Source organism: Misgurnus anguillicaudatus, chromosome 21 (genome assembly GCF_027580225.2).
Source record: "Misgurnus anguillicaudatus chromosome 21, ASM2758022v2, whole genome shotgun sequence".
Taxonomy (NCBI): Eukaryota; Metazoa; Chordata; class Actinopteri; order Cypriniformes; family Cobitidae; genus Misgurnus; species Misgurnus anguillicaudatus.
Genome location: NC_073357.2, coordinates 3,461,185 through 3,471,641, shown reverse-complemented (window position 1 = coordinate 3,471,641; position 10,457 = coordinate 3,461,185). Strand labels below are relative to the sequence as shown.

The 10,457-nt window shown below is 36.1% G+C and overlaps 1 protein-coding gene across 1 annotated transcript; it reads right to left on the bottom strand.

Annotated features, from left to right (window-relative positions):
- Window positions 1-2,298: 2,298 nt before the first annotated feature.
- On the bottom strand, window positions 2,299-9,976 carry LOC129454108 (E3 ubiquitin-protein ligase TRIM39-like). Its single transcript, XM_073859751.1, has 7 exons — window positions 9,616-9,976; window positions 8,973-9,502; window positions 8,774-8,869; window positions 8,445-8,678; window positions 4,920-5,061; window positions 3,391-3,417; window positions 2,299-3,257 (listed from the first exon to the last, which is right to left on the bottom strand). The coding sequence occupies exons 1-7, from the start codon at window positions 9,683-9,685 to the stop codon at window positions 2,710-2,712; spliced, it is 1,647 nt and encodes a 548-aa protein (XP_073715852.1). The 5' UTR covers window positions 9,686-9,976; the 3' UTR covers window positions 2,299-2,709.
- Between the last annotated feature and the right edge of the window lie 481 nt (window positions 9,977-10,457).

The window sequence follows — 10,457 nt, the reverse complement described above, 5'->3', positions numbered from 1 at the left end:
TGTAGATGTAAATTATATTTACAGGTGCACCACCTTTGGTCAGACGGTTTTGTCTGTCCGTGGCGGGAAGCTATGGAATAGCCTGCCATTAACACTGAGAGAATGCCCCACGTATAGTTCTTTTAAGGTCCAGCTGAAAAAATGGTTGTGGGAAAACCAAAGTTGTACACATTAGGGGGTATGATGTATCTTTATTGCAGTCTCTATCTTTGGGATTTTTTATTTATTTTTTCCTTTCTTTCTCTTATGTCTTTCTTTTCATGTAGATGTGTATATGAACCTCTGAAGTTGGATGAGTTTTTAAGTCATATGTGAATATTGTATAGGTTTTATCTAATATTATTAAATGACGTATAATTGTAGATGTAAATTATATTTACAGGTGCACCACCTTTGGTCAGACGGTTTTGTCTGTCCGTGGCGGGAAGCTATGGAATAGCCTGCCATTAACACTGAGAGAATGCCCCACATATAGTTCTTTTAAGGTCCAGCTGAAAAAATGGTTGTGGGAAAACCAAAGTTGTACACATTAGGGGGTATGATGTATCTTTATTGCAGTCTCTATCTATGGGATTTTTTTGTTTTTTGTTTTTTTCTTTCTTTCTCTTATGTCTTTCTTTTCATGTAGATGTGTATATGAACCTCTGAAGCTGTATGCATTTTTAAGTCATATGTGAATATTGTATAGGTTTTATCTAATATTATTAAATGACGTATAATTTTAGATCATGTAACGTTTTGAGATAAGTGTGATATTAGCCCTTGGGACTATGGATGGAAATTAGCGTTTCGCTACAATCCAGCATGTTTACATGTATGATTGTCATGCTTGTTCATTAACATGCACTGTCCCAATCAAAAAAAAAAACAAAAAAAAAAAACATTATAGTCCATGGGTCTTCAACCGGGAGTTCCGACGGAACTGCAGGGGGTCCGCCAAATGATGTTTGAGCACAAGCTATTTTTGCTAAAAACGTAAAATATATGTACAAAAAACGTTACATGTCCCATTTAAATTGTGCACGTGCGTGGCCGCGAAGGCGCGCGGTTCAGTTTAGCAAGCGGACCAAAATAAAATATCTGAAGATTATAAATGTACACAGGAAGCAGCAGTAGCAACAGAAAAGGCATCATAAAACAGGTAAATCTTATAGGCATGTGTGTCTTTCTTTCAGAAAGTTATTTTAGAATCAGTGCGACATTGTCTCTAATCTAAGTTATATTTCTGAACTTGGATGGCTGTTTCACGCGGTTAAGATTTAAAGCGCTAACTCAACAGGCAAATGACACCACACCGCGTCTGCATTATAAACTTTGACAAAACTATCGCCCGCATTTAAAAATTTATGAAACGCGCACCGTGATGGTGCTTTGTGCAAGATTTATAGGTTGAAATCCGCCTCTCAAAAAGTTGCCCCAAAGATGCACGCGGACTCAATGCATGTTTTCTCCTGAGTCTGATATATGAAGCTATGCAGAAAATAAACCTGCTTTACTCAAACTCGTGACAATCACGATACACGAGAAAGGCAACAAACCTATTAATTATAAAGTAGCACAACCTCTATCCCCACCAGAATAGAGAGTCTTTGTGCCATTCACCATGATCAGTCATCTTTATAAACTGAAAGCCCAGGTTTAGGTAAATAAACAGTAAAATGAAAATCTATTTCACTGCAAATACCTTCAAATAATATAATATTATTATTATTATATTCATATGATTGTAATTATTATTATTATTATATTCATATAAAAACTAAATCTACTTTAACAAAAAAATTATGCATGTACAACAACAGCATAATAGTGCCAATGTACTGTCTTAATAAAGTATGGTTGTGTGACAATATGGTTTGTTTTTATTTATAAAACAGTTGCAGTCCTTGATTCTGATTGGTCAATAGTTGTACTTTACTCCACTTTGCTTTGTGCCTAATACAAAAAGGCAGCCTCTCGTACCTTACTGATTACTTAAAAATCAGTTTTACACATTTAGTATCAGGGGGTCCCTGCTCCATGCCTCTCTCATCTAAGGGGTCCCCGACCCAAAAACGTTGAAGACCCCTGTTATAGTCTAAGAGCTTAATATCTGAAATGACATTGTTTAAACTCTGTTCTTGTTCAAATAAATATCTTTTTCAGATGTTGTGTTACTCAAACCTTTTGATCTGAAGTCTGAATGTTTGAAATATACAAAAAAAGAAAAATATAATTCTGCCAACATATTAATTTTTTTTATTAAAGAACCGATATTTTGTAATGGGTGACTTGGATGAAGTAATGAAATATAAGCAACAAGTATTAGTCCATAAAAGATGGAAACTCTCTCAACATTCATGATGCGAGATCAAGAAACTGATTGATAAAATGTCAAGAGAAATATGTTTTTACAGTGATGTTGTGTTGCCAGGTTTTATTGAGATGTTTTATAAATGTAATTACTTTAATACTGTACAAACTGTATATTTTATGCCCTTCCCCTAACCCAAACTCTAAACCTAAACCTCACAGAAAAACATTTTACACTTTCAAATAAACATCATTTAGTTTGCAGATTACTTTCAAATTAATTGCACTATTATACTGTAAATACAGTTTTTGATTTTGTTAGCTGTTACTGTAATTCATCAAACAAAAAAACAGAAAATTTGTATTTATTATTTTCAAATAGTCCTCATTTTTCATTTTTATATTCTGGATGTGAATTCATTTGTTGTAATGAACAGGTGAGATGATCAGAGGAGCTGAATTTTTACCTTCATTATTAACACATGGACTGAAGAAAGGAAAGAGTTTCTCAGTGAATGTTTGAGCAGTGAAAGAGTAGATATGAGACCTGGACTCTACATCATAAAAACAAACCAAACCCTCCTCATAATCCACAAACACCCCGACCTTCTGTGGTTTCACTTTCAGACACAGAGAGACAGGAGGACCAGCAAGAGCTTTATATTCATTCTCATTCCTCAGCCACACAGTCCAGAATCCATTCTGAGGAGACAGCAGGATCTTTCCCTTTCTGTTAATAGATTCTCTGGCCACTCCGAAATCCCAGTCAGTTTTGTCCTTCACCTGAACCTCAAAATAAAATCTCCCTGAGTTGAATCCCTCTTTTCCCAGGACACAGGCAAACTTATCAAATCTCTGTGGATTATCTGGGTGTTCATGTCTAATGTCTCCATCTCTCACTTGTTTTCTATCTTCAGACAGGATGAGATATGGATTTGCTGTATCAGGATCCAGAGTCACATCCACTGAGAGAGAAATGAGAGAATATGAATGAAAATATAAAGATGTTGATGGGTTTATAATAGTAGAGATGAGTTTGTGTATGTAAAGTATTATTGTTAGTGAATGTGAGAGAAGAGTTTAGATCACACATTGTACCTGCATACTGCTGCATCTTCATCATCACTGTCAACACAAATCACAATAAAACATCAGCAAGAGTTTACAGAAGAAACTTAAAAACACTGACAGATAACAAGAATCAGTAACTATTTCTCTATAGCAGATAATATGTGAGTTATTATCAGCATGAATAGTCTTGTAGAAGATGATGTTTAAAACACACTTTTTTGTCTAGTTTGTTTATTTAAATTCTTTAAAAACGGTCATACTGTGGAGGAGAGCAGGGTTGAAAGTAACAACAGACAAAGTAAAAACAGACATTTTCACACAAAACTTATTCACAGTAACATAAAGGACTACGAGGGGGCAAAACCACTGACAAAATAGTAAATGATGAGGGTGCAGGTCACATGAATGAAACGAAAACAGAATAATTAACAAGCAGACAAGAGAGCACACAGCACAAACAAAGGCCATGTGCTACCACACAAAACACGTGAGACTGTCATATCCTGCCACAAGAAGGAAAAGCTATGACATGAAGGCAGAACCATGACAACCACAGTTAGGTTTGGAAAGCTTTTTTCGATCATGAAAAGTAAATTATACTGAAGCTGTCATTATTTTTTTTTTTATTGTGTGTCTGGTTTCATGTGTTACAGTACTGATCAATCTACAGGTTATTTAGTGCTGTAACACATCCTGAAGTTTGACTTCTCATCAGAATTAAAGTAAATGTCAGGGGTTCTCTGTCAGGATAAAAGTAACACTTGTTACTTTTGTCCTGCTGCTAATGTGGCGCATTATGTTGAAAATGTATATTGTGCTAATTTAATTTCATTTTCATAGTGTTCATACTGTTGAAAAAAGGTTTTACGCTCAACAATTCAAGTTTGTACTGTCGGGTTGCTTTTGAAACATTTGACGAAACTAAAATTTACAATGAAAATGTAATTTCATTATTTTTTGCAAAGATAAATGTCAAAACATATTTGCAGTTACATATTAATGAGGTCATAGTCATGTATATTTACTAGAAACAAGTGTAACACAAAAATAATTTATTGTACTGTTGTGTTACTTTGACATCGTCAGCTGGGACAAAAGTTACAGAACAGTACAATATTTTTTGTGTTTTTTTTTTATCAGATATACGTGACTTTGACCTTGTTAATATGTAACTGCAAACATATTTTGTGTGCAAAACATGCAACTTATGTTCAAAGTGAAATTATACTGAAGTCGTTCTACATTTCTACAAAACAATATCTCCGTCTAAAACATTATCTTTGAAAATTATGTTTTATTCTAAAATATTGTACTTTTGCCCACACTCTCCCCTACATGCAGGTTCTGTTTTGTCTGGGGTTTTTTGTCTTTTTTTTAAACTTTATGCACATTTCTGGAGGGCATAGTTGAATGAGAAAAATATAAAAAAGATGGTTGGGAAGAAAAATGTATTAATATTTTGTGTTCTCTTAAAGAATCAACAGCTTACTGTTTTAGAGTTCACAAACTTAATAAATAATCTAAATTATCACTGATCTTGATGAACTAATATTTACCAGTTTGAGTGAGTTTTTCATTGAGAGTCTCCTGTAGTTGAATCAGAGCTCTCCTCAGAGTCTCCACACTCACATGAGTCTTCATACTGATCTCAGACCAGTTCTTCATGTCTGGAGCTCTGTACAGGGATGATGAGTCAATCTATAAGAGAGAGAGAGAGAGAGAGAGAGAGAGAGGGGGGGGGGCTTGACTTTTAGGCCTTTCAGTAATTCAGTAAAAACACAAAAGACCTATATTTCTTCAAGATTAAAAACAATTCAAAAATACAGTTTTCATATAAATATATACATAATGAATACAAAAAATAAAAAATAAATAAATAAATCTCCCCACACATGATAAAAGAATTGACATCATTAATGGGGCTATAATAAGCATATTTCATCATTAATCTTTTCTTAAAGGGACACCATGAAACTTTTTGGCCACTAGGGGGTGCTAGACACGTATTTTTCACTTCTAGCGCCCCTAGAGCCCACAAGCGCCACAGCACTGTCGCAAAGGAAAGGAACTGGCCAACCTTAAAACTAAACTAAAAACTAAACATTTAAAATGCTAAACGATCAACATTTTGAGACAACAGGGAGAAACGCAGTCATGTTACAACTTTCTGATGAGGAACTCGTTGTGGCAGAAGCCATTTCTCAATCTGAAGGTTGCAGCCTCCGGATGTCGTATTTCTAAGCTGCATACGTCATCAAGACTGTCCTATTTCACAATATTAACAATTACAAAGTTGACTTTTATACTTAGTTAATCGTAAATTGTTGCAGTATGCTTATGACTTGCGAATGTAATGCTCAGTTTACCTTAATAAACCATGCTTGATGACGTGTGCAGCCTGCATATTTGACCTCCGGAGGCTGCAGCCTTCCAATTCAGAAACGACCAGACGTATTTCCTTGCCTTTTTCCAAACAAATATTGTTGCATCGTCTCTCTCTCTCCCTCGCCACCAGGATTTTCCGCAATGGCGCTCGTTATTCCTCTTTTTTGTGTGAAAATCGCTCCAAATCCAAGTAAACCGATGCGTTTAGGTCTGCCGCTTTGTAATACGTCACGCGAGTGACAGCGGAACGCAGCAAATGAGGAAGAGAGAAGAGAGAAACGCTCGGATCTGATTGGTGAATGAATAGGGTTTGGTTTTACACTGTGAGCAAGTTTGAGTGCTATAGCATCCTGGATTGTAATGTAAATATCATAGACACAGTAAAAGAAAGGTAAATACGTGAACACAGCATCTGAATACAGGGAACTATATGCAATATAATCGCCGTAATTTATAAAGAACATCGCATTTATGTATGAATCAACAGTTTATATAAAAAATTGCCTTAAAGGGGAATCGAACCCGGGTCGCCCGTGTCATAGGTCCGTGACACTAAAGACTGTGCCACAGAGTCACATAATAGAAACTGCTCTCTACACTCCTTAAGTAGCCTCCAGCAAAATTCACGTTAAAAACAAATTGTGTGGAGGAAGTGACGTATGCCGTAAAGCAGTCGAATTTTGTAGTTTTTTTTGTGCTCTGGTTACTACCAGAAACCCTACGTTTTAAAATACGAGTAAAAGTGATACAGACCCCGTCAGGCTATGGTAGACATGTCATTCAACCTATTTAAAGTCGATGTACTATCACAAGGGTCTTGAAAATTTATTATGAAGGTTGAAAAATTACATGGTGTCACTTTAATGAAACTTCTTAACATCATGACAGCATCCACTTTGTTTTTCTTGAACACCAGATGTCCAACTCAGCTGTACCATACAAGTAATTTAATAAAACCACTTTAGATTTATATTTTACTGAGTATTTAGGACCAAAAAATCATCGACTGAATCCGAAACCGCATACTGTTATACTATATAGTAGACAAAAAGCAGTAGGCGAACGAATAGTATGTCCGAAACCTCAGTATACGTGAAAGGGTAGGCAAGAATTACTGGGATTTTGGACTATTTCTCGCGAGATTCAGAGGCACGTGTTCTTAAGTATCGTACGAAACCGCCTACTTGCTAGAAATGTAGAAGGGGAAACAGTATATGAACAGAGTAGTATGTCCGAATCCTTAGTATTCATAAAATAAGTAGGCGAGAAATCCCCGGATGCCCTACTGAGTTCGCCCAGATTTGGAAGCATCGGATGGACACTTCTATCCCAGCTTTCCCATGATGCCACGGGAAAGCAAAGCAATCAACCTGAGACCAGCCGATCGGGTGATTTTGATACGTTACACAGGGCTGTTCCTCAGCACCCTAACTTCACGCACAGACCGGCCAGGATATACCACAAAGTGCTCAGCTGATTCATGAAAATAAAGCTGCAGAATTGTCACAGCTGTATTGAGATGACAGTAAATGTGATAGTTTGTTAGAAAATACATTTGAATTAAGTTTTGTTTCATATGGTATTCACTTCTATACGTTTTCATTTATTGTGATAGTTTTATTCTTTCATTTTTTTTATTCATGTTTCCTGTTGTTTTAAATAAATAAAAGAGCATCATTGCTTCACTAAAGTGTAATCACTTGTCATCTGACAATACACATTAAATTACAGTCTGCTTGTTTTACTTATTTTTGTCCACTACAAAATGATGTGTAATAATATACTCTTGCGGTATTGGTGATGTCGTCCTCCTGTCGGTTCTTGTGGTTCCGCATGAACCCTAACAAGGCTACTATGTCATAGGTGACATGATAACGTCAACATGGCGGATGCTGTCCATACTAACGCAAACGTACGTACTGACTTAGTGCTCGTTAAGTAGGTACTCAGTGAAATTTAGTACTTACTTAGTAAATATGCGATTTTGGATTCAGCCATCATCTTTACAACTGTCTACAGTTATTTCTGACAAATCATCCATATCTTCACTTTGCCCATCATGCATCTAATTTTCCTGTTCTGCATCACAATATTTTCAGAAGAGATTTGCCTTAGCTCATTAATAGTGTCTGTCTTATCAGATCGTTGCGGTGTATTTTTCGTCACAATCAACAGGGTAATTTCTGTCTCTGTGCCGACAGCGGTGTAATAGGTACAAACGTTTCATTAATCCATATTCCGCTTTCAATCAAGTTTTTTACCTGATTTTCAATTTTCCAAAAAAAACGACTACTGCCTTGTTCATTCTTGAAGCCGAACTAATATTCTCATGGCCAACTTTAGCTTCTACAGCAAGGAGAACATCTTCAATAGACTTATTTGCCTCTGGTATACACCTGAAACCATTCCAGAGGATAAGAGGCGACGTTCCCCTGCGGGGGTACTTTGGACGTCATATTGCCTCACACCACGCAATATAAGAGTGAAACTTTCCCTAATAACAAAAATTGTTAAAAAAGAAATAATAAAAATAAAAACAGATGTTAAAAGAACCCTTGTAAAAACAAGCAGAGAAATAACCAAACGGAGCTCTCCCACATGTGTCTCTTATTCACTCCCAGCATCCACTCAGAGAAAGAGAAAGAGAAAGAGAGAGAGAGAGAGAGAGAGAGAGAGAGAGAGAGAGAGAGATTAACCTGTATGAGATGAAGATGATCTTCACTGTGTGTGATCTTCTCCAGCTCACTGTCTCTCCACTTCAGCTCAGTGATCTCCTGCTCCAGATCTTTAATGAGATCTTCATCCTGTTTCTCTTCTGCTTTCTGTTCCTCCTCCATCATCTCCAGCAGCTCAGTCTGACATCTCTCAATGGATCTGATCAGATCACTGAAGAGCTCAACACTCGCTGCTTTCTCCTGCTCTCTGTTTCTCTGAGAAATCAGTTTTTCATTACAATTCATCACCTTTATTTATAAGACAAATCAAAACATTATCATCCATCAAATATTTCACATCTTCAACTCACTTTTCTGAGTTCTGCTGAGTGTTTGATGTCTTGAATCTTCTTGATTCTCTTCTGGATCATCTGCTGAATGTCTGTCTGTGTCTTCATCAGTTGAGTCTATAGACAGACACATTTGATCATCTTCTGACAAAAGATCATGTTGTTTGAGTATGTATAACAAATGAATAAAGCATGTATTAATGTTGTTATGAACTCGTACCTTCTTCTCTTTACTCTCCTCCTCTAGAGGAACAGTGTTGTGATTCTTGTGATCTCCATCAGTACAAAACACACAAACACATGTCTGATCATCTCTACAGAAGAGCTCCAGAGGTCTCTCATGTTTCTCACATATATAGTCCTTTATATTCTCCACAGGATCTATCAGTTTGTGTTTCTTTAAATGAAATTTTTCATGTGTGTTTAGATGAGTTTCACAGTAAGACATCTGACACATCAGGCAGGACTTCAGGGCCTTCAGTTTTCTTTCATCACAGATGTCACAGAAGACTTCAGATCTTCTCAAACTGAACTTTTCTTTAAAGATCAGCGTGATCTCTCTAAGTGTTGTGTTGATGTTGAGCTCTGGTCTTTTACTGAATGTTTTTTTACAGTATGGACAGCTGTAGATCTGACTGTTGTCCCAGCACTGTTTCAGACAGATCCTGCAGAAGTTGTGTCCACATGGAGTGCTGACTGGATCACTGAACACATCCAGACACATAGAACACCTAAGCTCTTCAGACAACGCTGAAAAACACAGAGAAAAATCAGCAACATTTATCACTTACACACTATTGTATGTCTTAAATTAATGTTAAAATTTCATATAATAAATAATGTGCTTTGGGTTGTTTGCTTACATGGATGTTCAGTCATACTCTGTCTTCTGGTCCGTCTTGGTTTTGGTGATGTTGGTGAAGATTCTGCCATTGTTCGTCTTTACTTTAAAACTTTGTTTTAGAAAACAATCACAATCACATTTTACAGCGTTTCAGTTTTTCATTCAGTCATCAATTCACATATTGTACTTCCTGGTTCACTTTAAGTCGTGTGACTCAATGACAACAAACACTAAACTTTGAGTTACTTCACTTTGATTTAGTAATATCATATAATAATTTTACTGTAGATTAAAACAGTTCAACTAGTTTAACTCATGTATTAACCTGACTAAGTCAAATGTGTTCTAGTTAGACTTAAACCCTACTGAACCAGAACACTAACATTAGAAATTTGTTCAGAGAAATTTCTTATATTTCCATCATGTTACCTGTGAATGAGTATAAGATGTGTTTATGTCAGCTTTAAAACTATCAAATATCTTCTTTCTTGAAGAGATGAAGAGTTTAAAAGCTTGCAGATTGTTGATCGTCAGTTTAGTTTCACTTTCACTGAAAGCTGTCACACCTGTGCTGATGTCATAGCTCCTCCCACATTTCCTCTTACACATGGAGCTGATCTATGATGTGTGTTTATATACAGCTTCATTGTAGGTTAGATACATTTTTTATATTTATAAATTGATTCATTTATTCCCCAGGTTAAAGAGGCTTCAGATTCATATGTTTCAAAGTCATTTCTTGTGTTTCTCTGTCCTGTGCTCTTATTTTGAAGTTATGTCTTTGACATCCTGTAGTTTTTTGTAGTTCTTTTGTTCATTGGTCCTCATGTTGAATGTTTCTCAGGTGTGTCTTGTTATCTT